Raw genomic sequence first — 19739 nt, 5'->3', positions numbered from 1 at the left:
TAGTGTGCATGGTTTTGAGATGTCTTTGTTGCAATTCACTGTAGTCCACTAGATGTCGGGTGATCTGTAGCCTTCTTCCCTCGCGTTTCCAGGACTTACTTGTTGTGGCCGCTAGGTGGTAGCTCTGCACCAGGATTCTTACCCCCGGGTCGTCGAAACAACAAACCGAACTACGGAGCAAGCTGGCGAGAGAACGTCCGAAACCGCCTCTGACCGCGACTTTCAAACTCTTTTCCTGATTTGCAATTCGGAATTGCGAAGGGGTCCTTTTTGAGAATATATAAAGTTTATATTCTTGGGGAATAAAGATTCACAACAAGGTAAGTTAGCTGTAAAATGGCGGAGCGCAATCTGGAAGTTAGTTGAATGGTATATCGCTAGTTAGCTCGCTAGCATGGCTAGCATCAGATTAGCCAGCCGAGCCGCTTGATGCTAGCCAGCGACGCACACACAAGCTAGCGCTCGGCTTCCTGGGCTCACAAACTATATTTCGCGTATGTGTGTTTAATTAGTTATCTGCTACAAAAAAATACAAGTATGGTGAATTCAACCGACTCGGCCGCACTTTCGATATATACATGTAAACAAAGTGTTTGTTGCTTATGCAATCCATGACTGAACTCCCGAGGCAAGATGGAGGACGCAAGGACGGGATGTTTTTTTAGGTAACGCTAATGCTAGCTGGTGGACATGGTAGTAGGCTAGTGTGAGTTGTTTTAACATAAAAAACGACGTCCTGCTGATACGAAACGGCTATTTGTAGTATTTCATATAATCCCCGTGGTCGGAAAAGCCAAAGAGTGGACACCCAATGTGGTTCCCGGGGACAATATAAGAATATTCCGCGGCTAGCTCGTTAGCTTCCGTTAGTGCAGCACATAATGCGTTGTTTTGTTATTATAGTGGGCGAACGCCGACCCCATTCGCGGTAGCTCGGTCGTATCGACACGTATGTGGTGGTTTGAAAATGAAGTATATGAGATGGATATAACGTAGTGGATATGTGCGCTTTGGTAAGTAGACACTTGTGTTGTATTTTGAGCGAGGCTAAGAGGCAAACAGGACTAGTCGCCTGGTTACCTACTAGCCACTTAGCGGTAGCACTACCGATGCACCGGTGTCAATTTTGACAGGCGCCGTGGAAAAGGCTCGCCTTATCGGTGTTGTTGGATGGAACAGACCGGGAAGTTGTGGCATCTGCTCTCCACGCCAAATCGCGGCTCTAGTGACCATGTGAGGGTTTTCCCGAGGGATCTAGTTGCTCATATCGGGTGGGAAGTTTATAGCTCTGTGATTTGGCGCCACTTTTTTTTTTTTTTACTCGCCACCCTTCGATTTGCTCAAACTTGACAGTCAACAAGCCTACCTAATCGGTAGAAGGGCGACCGATACTCAAAGAAACGTTGGATTTAAAGTGTAGATTTAAGCATGCTACTGTTCTTGACATGTGTCGTATTGCATGGGGACACATTTTCTATCTGGGTCGGTTAATATGGTGGCGTCGCAGAACATGGGAAAGCTGTGCGATATATATTTAGAAGTAGTAAACGGTGAGGACATGCCTATACCTTATCTAAAGTACACCGCGTGTATCGGTTAATTTTGAATGACTTACTTTCTATGTCATTTGAACACTACAGAAAGGCACACCCAGAACAGAACAATTTCTCAAATGGGAGGAGTTTGTTTTCCTTTTCTGCTAATCTGTTATCCGTCGAGTGCTTTCATTTAATATATAAATGTTGGCGATTAGATCATTAACAATGTGTCGATCATTTATATGTTGTTTAATATGTGGATATGAGCAATGACATCGTTTAGCTTTGTATCTTGATTGACCTAAATATCTATATGAATCGCATATAGAGCAGTGCATTCAGTCGTCTAAATCCAACTGTTTCTTGTTGATGTTGATGCCTTGCTTTGATTGGTTCAGATTTGTGTAGGGCGGATAGGCCATTGCCATATTTGGCCATGAGGAAGAACCTTTGCACTGGCTGCTATGCTTGTCGTAAACTAGGGGGGGATCAGAATGAGAGGGAACCAATAGGAGTGAAGCCTTACTTGACAGGCCCATTCGTGCCCGCCCCCTGTTACCATGTGAACGTTTTTTTCTCCTAGTGGATCATGGCCATATTATCATCTATCACGTTTGTCTTTACATCCAGATAAACAATTGTAACATATCATGTGTTCCTCTTTTTATTTATTTTTAATCTATTCAAAACTACCATGTGAACGTCAATTTTTCTAAATGGATTGCTTTTCTGTTTCAGGTCACATGCAACCACTTCTGGCCTTAATTTTATGAGGGTCTCCTGCCAGTCATAAGTTGCAGTTGTCCAGAAGATGTTACAGAAATGATAGCGGCACCAGAATTACCGTCAGACTTCCCCTTCCCTCAGTAAGTGGGCAACCTTTTGACCCTACGCGCATTTCGTTAACAATGAAGTCTGGGTTGACCTAAACACGTCTTTTGATCTTGCTCCCTGTCAATAGGGACACAGACACCCGTTTCTCCTCAGACACAGACTTCTCAGAGGAGCCAGATGGAAGAACTGCAGTCACAGTCTCACTTGCAGCCAAAGGAAAGGTATGTACTACTACCTGACTCTCACTCTGCCCCTGGGCTTCACGTGAAAGACTTAGCTTCCACAGTGTTTCCTTAAAATGTGTGAAGAGGTTGATATGAACAGCAGCCAGTAAGCTTAACCCATTTCCACCCTACAAATAAGGTGTCTAACGAGGCGGCATAACTTTCCAATAATGTATTATTAAAATTTCACCTGGCACACAAGTGTGTGTGAAGTCCAACTTAAATTTTGTACTAATGATGATTTTATAATGAAGGTTTTTTTAATTTCCGTGAATAGTTTTCTAAAACAGCAGGATACGTCACTTTAACTTGCTCTAATTTTGTGTTGAACTAGTCCCTAACACGTGTTGACGTGGTCATGGCATGTGAAAATAACCGAGCTTGAGAGGATATTCTTACGACAACACAAAGTGTCATAGATTCAAAAATCACTGAGAACATTATTTTATAAAACCCTTGTAAAATAATTCTTCGTCATCGGGTACCTTTTTCTCCAGAATCAACAGGAGTTCAAACCTCACTAAAGGCCTATCCTAATGAACCGTCTAATGTTTCTCCTGTCCCTCCCCAGGGAGGGAAGAAGGGGAAGAAGCCAGCAGGGGAGAAGGGGAAAGGAGCCAAGGGAACGGGGAGGCTCAATGGCCACCATCAGGAGAACGGCATGGAGAACATGATGCTGTTCGAGGTGGTCAAACTGGGCAGGAGTGCGATGCAGGTACGATCTGTTGTTCTTTGAATCTCTTCTACCAGTAAGAATCCTGGTTCCCTTTTTTAAGAGAGGCTATTGGTGTTTCGACAACATGTTTAATGTTATTTTCCTACAGTCGGTTGTTGATGACTGGATCGAGTCGTATAAAACAGACCGGGACGTTGCCCTCCTGGACCTCATCAATTTCTTCATACAGTGCTCGGGATGTAAAGGTGTGTGTGTGTGTGTGTGTGTGTGTGTGTGTGTGTGTGTGTGTGTGTGTGTGTGTGTGTGTGTGTGTGTGTGTGAGTGTGAGTGTGAGTGTGAGTGTGAGTGTGAGTGTGAGTGTCTGTGTCTGTGTCTGTGTCTGTGTCTGTGTCTGTGTCTGTGTGTGTGTGTGAGAGATAACGCAAAGAAAAAGTCGTTCAACAGAAGTGTCTGTGACCACATGGAGGAGTGACCCTGTCCAACGTTGTTTCTCCCTCTTTCCAGGTGTGGTCAGTGGGGAGATGTTCAGGAACATGCAGAACTCTGAAATCATCAGACGAATGACGGAGGAATTTGACGAGGTATCTATCTGTGGGATGTTTAACTCCCTTTGAAGTTGTGAATTTATGAAGTGCAACAAAGAAATGATTTGTTGACATCGTTGCAGGAACAAGTCAATGATATTTTTGAGACATTTAACTGTCTGATTGAATAGACATGTGTATAGCAAATTAGTTAAAATGTCCTTGTATAAACATGCCATCTCCTGTTGTGTGTGTTTTATAGGACAGTGGGGATTACCCTCTGACTATAGCAGGGCCACAGTGGAAAAGGTTTAAAACCAGCTTCTGCGAGTTCATTGCTGTGTTGGTGCGCCAGTGTCAATACAGCATCATCTACGATGAGTACATGATGGACACTGTCATCTCCCTCCTCACCGGACTGTCTGACTCCCAAGTCCGCGCGTTCAGACACACCTCCACACTGGCAGGTAATGAAGAGCCACCATCTGCTGTTTATGTGGATGGTGTAGTAACCTCCTGACCGATTGTAAACATGCTGCACCACTAAACCGAACGAGATAAATTAGCGATGTTTCACCATTAGCTCTAACTGTACCGCGGTCGTGTCTTCTGTCTAGCCATGAAGCTGATGACGGCTCTGGTGAATGTAGCGCTGAACCTAAGCATCAACATGGACAACACCCAGCGCCAGTACGAGTCCGAGAGGAACAAGATCGTGGCCAAGAGGGCCAACGATCGCCTGGAGCTGCTCCTACAGAAACGCAAGGAGGTAACCAAAGAAAGATTTGACGTTTGGCTTCAAATGGTGCTGCTTTGTAAACACTTAACGGGATGGTGGAAGAACTATGCAACTAATTGGAAGGGTCAGACTGACTTTTACCTCCTTTTGGTTCATTACATCTAGCAATTACTATACTTGTCATGTATCAAAAAATATATGGAAATTAGTTGAATGGCACTTATTTGTCCCATATACAATATGTTGTGACCATGTCAGGGAAAGAATTGTCTTGATAAGTGGGGTCAGGATTTATCTTTTCTCATGCAGTTAAACGGTGCCACATCGATGTCTAGGAAAACCAGTCTAGTTTTATAAAACTCATCTTTACCGACCTATTGCCTTTTAGTGCAATGGGTCCAATTCTTCAAGACACATTACTAAGGCTACACCCTTGGGCAGGTCATTGTGTTAAAGTGTAAAGTAATGAAATGAAATATATACAGACCCCCTAGTGCATCAACACATCTCAAGACCAAATGGCTTTTTATTGGGTTGTGAGATCGGGTCCAGCATGGATGTGGACTGCGCTCGCCCGCCTCTCAGTTTAACGGTACTGTAGGTACTGTAGTGTCACAGTGGTGCTGGTGCCGGCTGTAATACCCCAAGCTTTGGCAGTTTATTCAGTTATGCAACAGCAGGTCCCACTGGGCATCCATCTGCTAGCGCACACTCTGCTGCCACACAACGGCAGGGTGGCATAGTTGGCCGTCACACGCTGCCTCGTTATGCTAACTATGCCTTTCAGCTTCACTCTCGCTCTCTTTCCCCCCCACTCTCTCTCTTTCCCTCTCTCTCTCTCTCTCTCTCTCTCTCTCTCTCTCTCTCTCTCTCTCTCTCTCTCTCTCTCTCTCTCTCTCTCTCTCTCTCTCTCTCTCTCTCTCTCTCTCTCTCTCTCTCTCTCTCTCTCTCTCTCTCTCTCTCTCTCTCTCTCTCTCTCTCTCTCTCTCTCTCTCTCTCTCTCTCTCTCACACCAATCAGTTGGTACCATTTGACTGAACAAAAGCTGGCTGCTATTGTGTTCAATCGAGTGCTTTGTTGTTCATTTTCCAGCTCCAGGAAAATCAGGACGAGATCGAAAACATGATGAATGCCATCTTCAAAGGAGTGTTTGTTCATCGATATCGGTACGAGTTTACATATGTCATCGCTGTAACGCATGCTTACCTCTCGGTATCGAATTTGACGCTTCATTGCGCCGTGCTAATTACATTGTGTGTGCCTTATGTCGACAGCGATTCTATAGCAGAAATCCGAGCCATCTGTATAGAAGAGATCGGGGTATGGATGAAACTATACAGCGACGCCTTCCTCAACGACAGCTATCTGAAGTATGTGGGATGGACCATGCACGACAAGGTTGGTTAGGATTACGTTTTAAATTTACATTTGAAAAGATTCACTTTTTAACACTTCCTGGTATGAACTCGGAGGTGGTCGGCCCTAACCGCCCTGCACCTTGTCTTTTCAGCAAGGAGAGGTGCGTTTGAAGTGCCTGACCGCACTGCAGGGTCTGTACTACAACAGAGAGCTCAACACGAGACTGGAGCTGTTCACCAGTCGCTTTAAGGTCAGCGCCACCTGCTGGCTATAACTTGATTCACACAATGCTTTTAATGCCACCCCAGTCAAACGTGTAGTCAGTGACTAACCAATGACGCACAAGCTAAATGGATGATTTTTATTTTTTTTCTATGACACGCACAGGACCGCATTGTCTCGATGACCCTCGACAAGGAGTACGACGTCGCAGTACAAGCTATTAAACTTCTCACCCTTGTCTTGCAGTAAGTAGCAGCCACTCATGATTGTCTTCCAAAATGTATGCATGCGACGACAAGCAAGTACGTGTCTTCCGATTCGACCGTTAGTAACCTGGTTGGCCAAAACAGCATTTTACACATGTTTCTTTCTCTTGAAATATGTATATGGTAACGAGGGGGAAAAATGGCGTATACAATGTAAAGACATATTAATTCTTCAAACAAAAAATGAGCATATCTGCAATCCAAGTGTGGCTGAACCTGCTCGTGTGTTCTGTGCAATGGACCATTCTGTGTCAATGTAAGCACGGTTTGGCTGATCCCCCATGTGTGTTCTGTTTGTGTCCACAGTAGCACAGATGAGGTGCTGAGCCCGGAGGACTGCGAGAGCGTCTATCACTTGGTCTACTCTGCTCACAGACCGGTCGCCATAGCAGCCGGGGAGTTCCTCTTCAAAAAGTATGTGTGACGAACCCCGTCTCTTCTGTATTGTACCCAAACACGACTCGCACAGCTTGTGAGGACTGTTAATGCAACACTTGTTGAACCGAGTGAGGCAGAGGTCAGGAAAGGGGGAGAAGCAGGTTAGGGCAGGAAGATCGAATTGGATGTTTTAGTTGCACTATAAAACCACGCTTTTGTCGACCCTTACAATTCAGTCCTGAGAAATCTGATGCCGGGGCGAGATTGTGCTCGTCTAATAATTGTCTCTGCTGGAATAAGGACCTGGCTACCGCCACTACTCTGTAATCATATTCGCCGTGGCTATTAATCTTGCGTTTGCTCCTTTTGGACCCATTCAGAAAGACATGGGTGTATTTATTAGACAAGATTGGCCCCACTGACTTGGTGTTTGCCTCTCCTTCAGACTCTTCAGCCAACGGGAGCCAGAGGAGGAGGGCGCCCCCAAGAGGAGAGGAAGACAAAGCCCCAACGCAAACCTCATCAAGACCACTGTCTTCTTCTTCCTCGAGAGCGAGGTACGGCGACATCCACACCACGCCTCCCCGGTGGTTCAGCCCGTTAACCATGATGCAGACCCCCTAAACGTCCCTGCTTAACACGGACTCCCTCGTCTCTCTTCAGCTCCACGAGCACGCGGCCTACCTGGTGGATTCCCTGTGGGAGTGTGGCGCAGAGCTTCTCAAGGACTGGGAGTGTATGACCAGCCTACTGCTAGACGACCCTCTGCCGGGAGAAGAAGGTACGACATAAGCACTCTGATTGGCCGCCAAACTGGTGTACGAATCAGGATGGCCCCCACGAGTTTGTAGTGATGATGGCACTATGAAAAGGCATGCAGCCGTAACGCATTGATGGAGACATAAATAAGTGTGGAGGTTATTTAATGTCACACTTGAATGAAAACCGCTGTCTGTTTGGGGACCATTTTTGGGCGGCACGGTTCAGTAGTTTGCACGCCGTCACCGACACAAAGCCTGTACAGCATAGCCTGCATTAAGCCCTTTTCCTATCACAGCCAAGCTGCCATCCTAACACTAGCATGCTAATGTAAACAAAACCTTAACCTCTGACCCTGCCTGCTACTGTAAAGCTAATGGACATGCAATTCAATGTTAAGTGCCATTATGTTGCACAGTTCATTTTCAGAAAATAAATAAATATTATGGTTATGCATCTGACAAGCTAAGCTAAGGACTCATGCTTTATTAGAAAGCTGTATTCCAAATATGAATATGCATATTACATTGAGCGCAATAACAAAGTATTTGACATTATCTTGTTAAAAGGTGTACAACTCTCTTTACTCCCGTCTTTCCTGCAGCTCTGACAGACAGACAGGAGACGGCTCTGATTGAGATCATGCTGTGCACGGTTCGTCAGGCGGCCGAGTGCCACCCCCCTGTTGGCAGAGGCACCGGGAAGAGGGTACGGCCACAACACTATCCAATAACAAACACGACCCTAACCGATGCTGAGCCACTAGTGTACAGTGTTGAATTGCCCTAATTGAACAGTAATTGACTCTGTTATCGGGTGTGTCACTTATCCACCATATGGCAAGAGCCTGCAAGCTGAACACACAAGCTGTCTGTTCTCAGGTCATGACTGCTAAGGAGAAGAAAACGCAGCTGGATGATAGAACCAGAATAACAGAGCTTTTTGCAGTGTCGTTGCCCCCTCTACTGGCCAAGGTGAGTTACAGTTCGGCACTGACTCAACAAGGTTTTTTTGTTTTGTTTTGTTTAAAGAGGTGTACTTAATATGCATGTGTGTTTGCTTGTGTTTGGCAGTACGCAATGGATTCGGAGAAGGTGACTAACCTGTTACAGCTCCCTCAGTTCTTCGACCTTGAGATTTACACCACAGGACGTCTAGAGAAGGTACAAACAGACCCATCGGGGAATAAAAAAAAAAACGTCAAACTTGCTGTGGTGTTTTTCTTTTTTTTTCTTCTTCAACCAAAGTCATCTAAGGTCATTACACCAGCAGCTCAAACCTGCCGGGCTCATTTAAAAGTTCTCTCACGTGTCTTGCTCTCTCTCGCTCTCGCTCCCTCCCTCCCTCCGTCTCTCATTTTTTACTTTACGCTCTCTCCGGTCTGCCCCCCTCCCCCCCTACAGCACCTGGAGTCTCTGCTGCGTCAGGTCAGGGAGATCGTGGAGAAGCACACCGACACGGATGTCCTGGAGGTCTGCTCCAAGACCTACCACGCCCTCTGCAACGAGGAGTTCACCATCTTCAACCGGGTAGACATCGCGCGCTCCCAGCTCCTAGACGAACAGGTGGACAAGTTCAACCGGCTCCTGGAGGACTTCCTGCAAGAGGTGAGCAGGACGCTGGGTGTCCCCCAGGTTTGCGTGGCACTGCTGCGACCATGTTGTTAACTGTCAAGTGTCTCTTCCCCAGGGTGAGGAGGTGGATGAGGACGACACCTACCAGATTCTCTCCACTCTGAAGAGGATCACCGCTTTCCACAAGTATGTGACCCGTCCGCCCCTTTTATGTATACACCACACTCGAGCTCCATTCCCTCTACTCCCACTCGAACATCCCGCCTGAGATTCATTAATTGCATCAAGGGCTCCAGGCTAACTTTTTAACAATGGAGGCACTACGTTTTACAGTTAGTAGCAGTAGCAAATCGTTTGGTTTCAAAAAGTGATGCATTGCCAATTCTTTTGGAGGTATTTTATTACTTTTATTAACATAGAGCGATATTAATCGAAAAACAGATGAAAGTCAAGCGGGAGAAGTGCCACGAATAATTTTTTAAGTTGCAGTGGACAGATTTACGGTAGTGAGTTCTCCAAATTGGTAGCAGTCTGGGGTCCTGACACCTCCTCCTACCGCTCTTCAAACCCAGCCCCATTCATTCTCATCTGTACTGAGATCCATGAATCAAGACCGTGCCTGTGGTTTAAATGAGCCAGCACTTACTGTTACTTTTCTCCTGCTCTCTCAGTGCACATGACCTTTCCCAGTGGGACCTCTTCACCAGCAACTTCAAGCTGCTCAACACTGGCATCGAGAACGGCGACATGCCAGAGCAGGTGAGCACTATGCCCCTGCTGGCACGCCGAGTCATCACAGGATGTATACGTGTTCTTTAGCGCTTCATCTGACCACCACCTTGTTTGTTGTGTGAGCAGATCGTGATCCAGTCACTGCAGTGCACTCACTATGTGATCCTGTGGAACCTGGCCAAGCTCTCCGAAGGCAGCTCCAGAAAGGTACAATCCGCCCTGCTATGGCTAGCTGATCGGGTCGGTTTGCTCACAGCGTCTTCAACGCTGAATAATTAGTATGGAGGTGTAATCTTAATAAACGTGGATTGTATTTGGTGATTTCAGGAGGATATGGTCACCCTTAGGAAGCAGATGAGAGCGTTCTGCATGATGTGCCAGCGCTATCTCACCAACGTCAACACGGCGGTCAAAGAGCAGGTAATGCCGCATTTAAATTGGGCTCTATGGTTCATGCTGTTGTACAAGTTGTTGCTATTAAAGTTAACTGCTATTTAATACAAATATGCAGTTTGAGAAAAAACCTCAAAGAAGCTTTTAATCGCACAGTTGAGTTAACACCATGTGGTCTGGTGCTTGAATGTAGCTCCATCCCACCAATTATTATTACACCCCAAGAGAATCTGCAACATTTTATTTGTTTTTTTTGAGTTCTTACCAGAAAAAAATGATCTCCTCCAGATACATTTCCAACAAATGCAATAATATTTTTCCCCGGCCATTTCTTTCTTTTCATGCGTTTGTTTTTTATGGTTGGCTAACTAAACCTTTTTATTTCTCCCCTGTTGTTGCCAATGGAGCTCTCTACCTCATCTCCTTCTGTTTTATTTAAAGTGAAAGTACTGACTCCCACTCAGTCGTTGGCTCGACAACAACCAAAACGTATTGAACCCTCTGAGGTTTGCAAAGCAAGGGACTAGGCGTTATGTGCCACAGAGGCCTGGCAGTGGAACATACAACAATACAGGCGTTAAATAACAGCGGCGGTATGCCCCTAACTATGGTTATTTTTCAATGAAAGTCGGTTATGTTTAAAAAATGCCATATGTAATATAGTTTTATTTGATTAGAAGGAACCGAAGGAATAATCTGTAAAACATTGCAACAAATTGTATAAATGGTTCAAGATCACAGCAGAATTACCTATTAGGAGAGCCTCCGTTATGATACTGAGTTGATTTCGATAGCCTAACTTCCTTGTCAATTAATAGAGGCCCTGAGGCTGATGTTGATTCCACCTTCTTTTCGTTGAGAACCACCAAACCCCGGGCTGTAATCTGGTCCCAATGAGATTAACAAGCCCTCTCTGTTTAAGTGTTTCATCCGTGCCTCCGAGCAATCCTCCCTTTTCCTTTTTTGCCCTCGCTCTTCTGTTAGAATGTGATCAGTCCGGTCTGTGTTCTGTTCCCTCAAAGTTGGAGCAAAGGGGGATCACTCTTTATTTAGCCCGATTCCCAGGTGTTCTGATGTCCAATGCTGTTTTCTCCCCGACAAGGCGCCAAGCATCTCCCTTTTTTTTCTCCCATCCTTTTCCATCTGCAGGCCTTCACCATCCTGTGTGATGTGCTGCTCATCTTCAGCCACCAGATGGTGTCTGGTGGCCGGGAGCACCTAGAGCCACTCGTCTATTCTCCCGAAGACTCGCTGCAGGTGGAGCTGCTCTCCTTCATCCTCAACCACGTCTTCATCGACCAGGACGAGGAGACCAACAGCACAGGTAGTGGCTCGCACTGTGACCTCCTAGCCGTTGGCTATGTAATATCACTGTGGCAATGCTATTAATTAATTCAGTCTAATGTAATCCCCAAATAGTCGTATCTGGTAGATTGTGTGCGTCAATGTTCACATACATTTCTTTATGGATGTTAAGAATCAACGTTCATGAATATTTTAATGGTCGATAGATTAAACATCCTCACATTGTTATTTGTATGTCTTTAACAGATGAGTAACTGTCAGGACACTTGACTTACACTTTCCCTTGACCGATACCACTTTCTAAACGCTTGGTTAACCTGGGGCTGCAGAGGTCACCGCAGCAACTTTGTAAATCAGCGAGTGCCCGTTTACTCTAAGAGACCGCCCGGCCGCAGCAGCTTAATGTGTGTAATGGAGACCATGTGTTGGGCTGATGTTTGTGCTCCGGTCACACAAATAGATGGGCAGCAGGACGACGAGGCAGGAAAGATAGAAGCGCTGCACAAGAGAAGGAACCTGCTGGCCGCCTACTGCAAGCTCATCATCTACTGCGTGGTGGAGATGAAGACGGGCGCGGACATCTTCAAGCAGTACATGAGGGTAGGGCATCGGCGGCTTGCTTCAGAGATGCTCTCACGATTTACCACTGTTACAATTTAGGGGGGGGGCGGAATCGGCGGTTGAGTGATTGTTCCATTGACTGTCCCATTCGTCTCCAGTATTACAACGACTACGGCGACATCATCAAGGAGACGATGAGTAAAACTCGGCAGATCGACAAGATCCAGTGCGCCAAGACGCTCATCCTCAGTCTACAGCAGGTCAGTACGCCGCGACAGCGCACCTTTTGGACGCCGTTCAGAGAAACAAGCGAGACAATGTGACGGACCGGTGTGAACGCTTGACTTAATTTAAACCTCCACACCTCATTCGTCCAGCTCTTCAACGAGATGCTGTCGGAGCTGGGTCACGGCTTCGACCGCTCCTCCTCGTCGTTTTGCGGCATCAAAGAGCTGGCCCGTCGCTTCTCGCTCACCTTTGGCCTGGACCAGGTCAAGACCAGGGATGCCATTGCCATGCTGCACAAGTAAGACCTCACCTCCTCAACCCCCCCCCCCCCCCCCCCCCCCCCCCCCCCCCCCAACCGTCTCTTGTTGCACTGCGCATATCTAGAATTACAGTCCTGGCCGCGGGGCGCCGTCAAAAACAGCAGACAAATGACCCCTCGGTTGCTATTTTTCCACGGTGTATATGAGCCGTGTTATTTCCTGCCCTTTCCAGAGGCTTAGCCCGGGGAGCCCTGCTGGGCGGTTGCCCCCTGTGAATCTGGCACTTCCATTTGTAAGCATGGAATTGTTGGGTGTTTGCCGGCATCGGAAGTCGCCTCTGTTTATATCCCTGAGATGTGTGTATTATGAGAAGTCAAAATTGGTTTCGCACGGAAATCAGACATCAAACGGTGGGGGGGGGGGAACGGAAAGTAAATTATGACGGCGCGCTGGGATTTATGGTTTGGCCTGCGTGTGTGTGTGCTTCTTTTCAGAGACGGGATAGAGTTTGCGTTCAAGGAGCCGAGCCCCCAGGGAGAAGGCAACCCTCCCCTTCACCTGGCTTTCTTGGACATCCTCAGCGAGTTCTCCTCCAAGCTGATGAGACAGGACAAGAGGACTGTGTAAGTCTGCGTGCCTGAGACGCTTGCCAGGGGAAGTGTCTCCCTCTCGTTCCTCAGCGCAACAGGTGTCCGTGACAACCGCCGCAACGGCTGTTTTGTGTTGCACGAGTGCTTGGTTCAAGGCTGTGTCTCTCTCTCTCTCTCAAGCGCTCTCTCTCTCTCTCTCGTCCTGATTCTTCCTCTTCAATTGAAATGTGCACCTGGCTTTGAGTGCGTGGGCTGTTTGATTTGTTATCCGCGGTGTGTGCTTTCCTGTGTGTGCGTGCACAATTGGCGCTAAAACGAGCGGCCCCTGTCCGCCTGACTGATGGTTCCGTGTCGTCCCCCCACAGCCACATGTACCTGGAGCGCTTCATGACGTTCCAGATGGCCCTGCAGCGCGAGGACTGCTGGCTCCCCCTCATCTCCTACCGCAACTCCCTGCAGGCGGGAGGCGACGACGACACCATGTCGGTGATGAGCGGCTACTCGAGCCGCGGCTCCTCTGTGCGCTCCAAGAAGGCCAAGCCCACCGCCGCCACCAGTGTGGCGGTCGCCGCAGCCGCCGCCGCCGCCGCCGCCGCCACCGCAGCCAAGCGGAAGCTTCCAGAAGGTATCCTATATGGAACGGGGACATTAATCACACTCCAGACGTTTTTTTTGTATTTCCAGGCTATGGCGGACCCCCGAGGCCACATGAAGAGAAAGATATATCTGTATTTTTAGACTTCTAAGTTTATCGTAGTTGAACTACATATTGTTTCTGGGGTGGGCTTCGGTTTTAAGGCAGTTTCAGGCTTTATCTGTTCTTTGTTTTGTCTTTTTTGCTTCTTTACTTCTTTATCGCTGTGAGGTCCGGCCGTTATCGGTTGGGACCCAACGCATCCCGTTATCTCGCCCATCAGCCTCATCAGTAGCTCGGCTCAAAGGAAAAAGCCCCGTTTACAGAGCTATAATGTTGCCCCAACGCTCTGTTATGAAGGCAGCGCTGAGACCTGGATTAACCCAGATGAGCCCCACCCCCGCCTCCCAGTTTGGCTCTGCCAGCCCCTGTGCTGGGGGAAGGGATTACGGAGCAGATGGTGGGAGGGTCACAAGATGGAGCTGCGTCTTACCGCTTAGAGCGGGGTCGTTTAGATTACCATCCGGGTCAACATGTGCGTGCATTCGACTCGGTAAAATGTTTTTTTTTAACAAATGGAAACATGCCATGCTTGTTTTGTGCAACTCAAATTCCAAATGTTAATGGAGCCGTTGCTTTTTTGGCATGGAAGCGTAGGTGTGTGTGCCTGTTTGTGTCTGTGTGTGCGGTCTTGCTTGAGGCCAAGTTCTCCCCTGGATTATATTTTCTGGGGCATTTTGCCCCTCATGAGAGCAGTTATAGTTTAACGATCAAAGAAATACATGGTTCAGTAATCAAGAAACCACTTCATGGAATAAAAAATTGGTCCATTGCTTTTCTACCGAAATCCACATCAAGTGAAAGCGCCCAATGTTGAACACATCGGCCCTCAAGCTCATAGCTCTCTGCCAACAATCTTTTTGGGATTCACTTAGTCGACGGTTGAGATAACGGGATTTCGTAATTAAATGAACGACTTCTGTGTCATGTCGTAGCCACAAAACCATTGCAGCTGTGTTTTCCATCCCAGTCTCATCCCAACCCTAAACTTAATGCCCAATCTGTGCAGCGCCATGCCATATGAAATGAATTGAGGTGCTTCGAGACGGCCAGTCTCTTTCCCCGGTGGCCATGGACTCAACCCTTTGCCGTGTTTCTCTCTCTCCACCCCCCCCTCCACCCCTCCACCCCTCCAGAGGAGAGCAGCAGCAGCAGCGAGGTGTGGCAGCAGAGCCTGCAGACGCCGGTGATGATGCCCTCGCCCCACCTCACCTCCACCGCCATGCGCGAGCCCAAGAGGGGCCGCGACGACAGCTACATGGGCGTGTACCCCCTGCCCCACGACCAGCAGACCCCCCACCCGCACACGCCGCAGCACCATCCACAGCAGACGCCACAGCACATCCAAACCCCCATGGACTACAAGTGAGTAGACCCCCCCCGATTTAAATAAAGGACATTCCTCCCCTTGACCCTGTGGTTGGTCAGAGTGTATCCATGACTGAATGCCATTCCGTACCTGCCAGGCAGCTTGTCGGAATGCCTTTGAGTCCTTTGTCAAACGCAGGTTACTATGGTGATATTAAACGGTCCTGCAGTCTCCGAGCATACGGGTCCGTTTTTAATGATAATGTTTTTCTTTCGGATCGGTACGTGGGGTCAGAGATCCTGGACCGCTGCCAAAAGGCATCGGTCCATGGTCATGCGTAATGTCCTATTTGTTTAGTATTCGTTATAGCGGCCGAATAAATAATAAAAAAAAAAAGAATAGATTACACTGCGAGCTCCGCGCCAACTCCTGGGCCCATAAAGACGAAGACGAAGCTACTTCCGGCCTCACAGGACCTCATCTTCTCTCCCTGGCTACGGGCCAGCAGGCCATCCTTAATGTTGGACTCTGTGCTGACTGCAGTCAGGGCACTACTAACTGTGTGTGTGTGTGTGTGTGTGTGTGTTCAGTTCTCAGGTGACGTGGATGCTGGCCCAGAGGCAGCAGGAGGAGGCGCGGCAGCAGCAGGAGAGAGCCATGAATTACGCCAAGCTCAGGACCAACCTGCAGCACGCTATGTAAGAGTCCTCGCTGCTCGCACCGCAACGCCGGGGGGGGGCGGGCCGGCCCGCTGCGCTGGCATCAGGGGCTACAGCCGTTTGTTTGTTTGTGTTCCACAGTCGCCGTGGTACCGGGCTCATGGAGGAGGACGAGGAGCCCATCGTGGAGGACGTGATGATGTCTTCTGAAGGCCGGCTGGACGACCTCAACGAGGGCATGGACTTTGATACTATGGACATAGATCTGGTGAGATGGTTGGCCTGCTCCTCAATTGTCGTGTGCAATTGCTTCCGGAATGAGGTGCCGGTTTTCATTTCATTTAGTGTTTCTCTTTCATTTTCATAACCCCTTTTGGGAAATTTAAAAGCATTTCACAACCGAGACGAACCATAGTGTGCAGCTTCCTAGCCATTTGAATGGTTGAGTGTCTGGTTTGGTAGTGTGTGGAAGGCCCCATTAAGTGTTGGATGGGTGTTAACGGTGACTGGTACTATTGGATCAGCCTTGTGCTAACCGCATGTTCTCCTGTAGCCTCCGTCTAAGAACCGCCGCGAGCGCTCAGAGCTGAAGCCAGACTACTTCGACCCGGCTTCTATCATGGATGAATCGGTAAGCAGTCGCTTCTTTCGAGCACCACCAACCCCAAGCACAAACAACCAAGTGGTAAACTAGCGTTCAATAGCGAATGCTTATTTTTGAGCAGTGTTCAAATTCAAATACTTCTGTCACCACAAAAAATACATGAAGGGTGAGTCGATAGTTTCTCACGTCTCAGGCCTTATAATTGACTGCCTTCACTCGCGGCCAATTACTATTAATGCATTCAGCTCTACGGGTTGGTTTGGTAAAATAATAATATTCTCTGCATTTATTCGCTGCCCATTTGAAACAAATTAGACAGGCAATCCACCAAAACCCGAATCAAATAGCTTCTGCTTGTACGCATGGCTGGTTTTTCCAAATTTCTGAGTGAGGCGGTCGCCAAGAGCAGCCTCAGTCTTGTGTCTTTCCAGTTTTATTCTGATGCTGCAGAAGAAGCTCTTGTGTTCCACTTTCTTCTTTAGTAGGCCTTCACTGTTTTAATCTTAGCAGCCATTACTGTGACAGTAATGGCCCCGAGTGACAGCCCGGAAGCAACTTAACTGTAATCAACCGGCCAATCGATCAACCATCCCGATTCATTACGTGTATTTCACTATATTCATTCACATAGACACGCCGACCGCTAAACAACAGCCTCTCTTGGATGAGTTATTGACATTTAAAGCGAGTTGATGGAAAACCTGCAGTCTGACCATAAATAGAAATGTGTATTCAACGGCAGCCGCGACAGAAGCGGTATTGAGCTGGCAGATTAGCCATTAAGAGGTGCTTTCTCACCATTTAAAAGACTGTTATGGGCTATTGATTGCTCTCAAGTGCCTCTATTTGCTCTCGTCTGATGATTAATTGAAGTCTTCTCTCACACGGTCCCCAGGTCCTTGGAGTGTCGATGTTTTAAACAGATATTAAAGAAGCTGGGAGAAGAGTGGAGGCGCCTTTGTATTTAAAGAGTTTTAGATGCGAAAGCTGAAGTGTGTATCCTGTAGAGAGAACATTTCTGGCTTGTGCTCCACGTGGACCAAGGACCCCCACGCTCAGTGTTGCTTGCTCAGAGAGGACTTTGTTTCAAATATTTACTTTTTATAACCTTGGGTAAGCTCTTCCTGCTCGGAATCCATAGTGACAGGCCACTACCAAACCTATTAGAGCTCAGACATGTCTAAATAAAAATCCATACTAGTCCTTTTCCTTTTTTTTTTGGCTTTTTTTTTTTTGTTTTCTCAAATGGGGATGGATTGGTGTGTTAACTTAAGAAAAACTTTTTTATGTCTAACCCTTTTTATAATAGTAGTAAGTAACCAGGTGTGAAGTAGTAATTTATAAACGGACTGTAGTAGCTTGCTTGTAATGTGTTAGCCAAAAGGACGGAGGTCTTTATTTTATATTTTTCATTTATTTTGCCCCCCTCTGGTTTGTAAGTTTCTAACCCCCACCCTTAATGGTTGGACCTGATGTGTGGTCCCAGTCACCTCTGGTGGTTCCCATGGTGAGTTGTAACTGTAGAATCAGTCGGGACCCCTTTAGTGCTGTGAATGTCCCTGAGACTCGGCTAAACGCTACTTTACAGTTTAAACAGTAAGCGTTTAACGCTCACCCAAAGATTCGGATCACTCCCTACACCTACGTCCCACTGAAATGCATCCCCCCGTCATCACAAAGTGAGCTGATTTCTTTCCTGGTAGTGCCACTGTGTGGAGTATGAAAAAACAGTGCATTTGAAGAAAATATCCTTTTTTTTTTTTTTCTCTTTGAAATCCAGCATAATAATGTTGAAATGGGTATCTACATTTTAAATAAAGTTATATATGAATTGGTGCTGATTTTATAAATGTGCTATTATTTTTTTCTTATTTTCAAATTTTCAACCGACGGTCACAAAGTTTGAGAAATGTGTAAGAAAAAAATAAAAAATCAAGAGCATGTGAGTCCATGCACCGAGAAAGATTTTTAAATTTGTATTTTTATGGTTTGTCTTGATAATGTCTTTGGGTTTCTACCTTTTTTCCTACATGTAAAATAGTTTGGATAAAACTAATGGGGATGATTTGTGAAATTCAGCTTTAAGGTTTTTCTCAACGTGGGGAAGATAAAAAAAAAAAAAAAAAGTCCTGTCACAAAATACTTCTAATTTCAAATGTTAAAACCGAAGCTAGTCAATCGGACCCTCCTGAAGGTGAACGTTTATTCAGCAGTGCTCTGGCAGCTAGACAAAGCTTAGATTTTGACAACTACTTGTCGTACACACAAGTTTTATTGCGATGTTTTGTCTACTGAGATATTTTACTTTGTAGTCATTCCATGCCTAAGCCTTAAACATGCTAGTGGAGATCACCTTCTCTCACCGTAATATTCCATGTCAGAGGATCATGTTCATGTTTAAGGGGGATAATTGGCTTCTTATAACATGAAACGTGAAGGGGCTGGGCGTATTGTGATAAAGTAGATGAACAGCCAGTGTGTGTGCGTGTGTATGGTGTGTGTGTGTGTGCGTGCGTGCGTGTGTGTTTTGCCTAATTATTTTATGTAAGTAAAAAAAAAAAAATCTTTTAAGGAAGAAAAGTACTGTTTATTGTTTGTTACTTTACCTACCACTAAAATGGTATAAATTCTTATTGGATCACGTGTACATATATACAAAATTTCAAGCTTTATTTTTCTTTTACCTCTCAAACCATTTCTTGTGTTTTACATTTTGTTTTGTTTCCTCTGCACTCTTTTAGTTTCATGCTCGGTTGTCTATATCCCATTCTCTTTCACTCACTCTGTTTCTGATTTGTACTTGTCTGGAGACTTTTGAATAAAAATCTACACATTTCATCTGTGTTTCCACTGCTTCCTGACCCTCACTACTTAGCATTCCACTTGAGACGGCTCATGCGGGTGTGACCTCATCAAGTTGCTGCTGGCCAACACTGGTGGAGCTCTTGGGTCAGGTTTCCCAATATCCGGGCAAGAAGTTCATGGAGCTTTCACTGGAAAAATATAAGGAGAAGGATCTGGTCTTTTCCCACACGTTTCAGGGCTCATTAGAAATCGTCAGTGCAAGGAATTGGCACTAGAGGGCGGTACAATCCAGGAATAGATACATAACTGCGCATTACCCTTATGATTTCGAGTCTAGGAAGGGCTGGCAAACAAAGCCATTCATTTTAAACTGGCGTCGTGTAGGCATTCCTTTTATAACGTTTATTAAAGGGTACCTACGTGATATTTTCTGTATTCCACAGAGAAAAAATAAGCCTGCAACTTCGTAATCGTCATCTTAATTGCTCATACCCTGCTCTATTTGA

The 19739-nt window shown here is 46.5% G+C and overlaps 1 protein-coding gene across 2 annotated transcripts; it reads left to right on the top strand.

Annotated features, from left to right (window-relative positions):
• The first annotated feature begins 54 nt into the window (after positions 1-54).
• On the top strand, positions 55-17667 carry stag2b (STAG2 cohesin complex component b). Of its 2 annotated transcripts, none has more exons than XM_056600986.1 (34): positions 55-320; positions 2277-2404; positions 2500-2593; positions 3168-3311; positions 3421-3517; positions 3777-3853; positions 4059-4263; positions 4414-4565; positions 5628-5701; positions 5810-5933; positions 6046-6144; positions 6282-6361; positions 6689-6796; positions 7206-7317; positions 7424-7541; positions 8124-8227; positions 8401-8493; positions 8593-8682; positions 8923-9126; positions 9209-9279; positions 9765-9852; positions 9952-10032; positions 10153-10245; positions 11368-11542; positions 11984-12123; positions 12243-12344; positions 12462-12610; positions 13067-13195; positions 13528-13787; positions 14993-15221; positions 15756-15863; positions 15966-16092; positions 16378-16455; positions 17324-17667. In XM_056600986.1, exons 2-34 carry the CDS (start codon positions 2361-2363, stop codon positions 17345-17347), a joined length of 3873 nt encoding a protein of 1290 aa, XP_056456961.1. In that variant the 5' UTR covers positions 55-320; positions 2277-2360; the 3' UTR covers positions 17348-17667. The 2 variants fall into 2 exon arrangements, with proteins under 2 accessions (XP_056456961.1, XP_056456962.1); XM_056600987.1 differs by lacking the exon at positions 55-320 and adding an exon at positions 328-665.
• The last annotated feature ends 2072 nt before the right edge of the window (positions 17668-19739 follow it).

This window comes from Gadus chalcogrammus, chromosome 10 (assembly GCF_026213295.1).
Source record: "Gadus chalcogrammus isolate NIFS_2021 chromosome 10, NIFS_Gcha_1.0, whole genome shotgun sequence".
Taxonomy (NCBI): domain Eukaryota; kingdom Metazoa; phylum Chordata; class Actinopteri; order Gadiformes; family Gadidae; genus Gadus; species Gadus chalcogrammus.
This window is presented reverse-complemented; position numbering and strand designations above follow the sequence as displayed.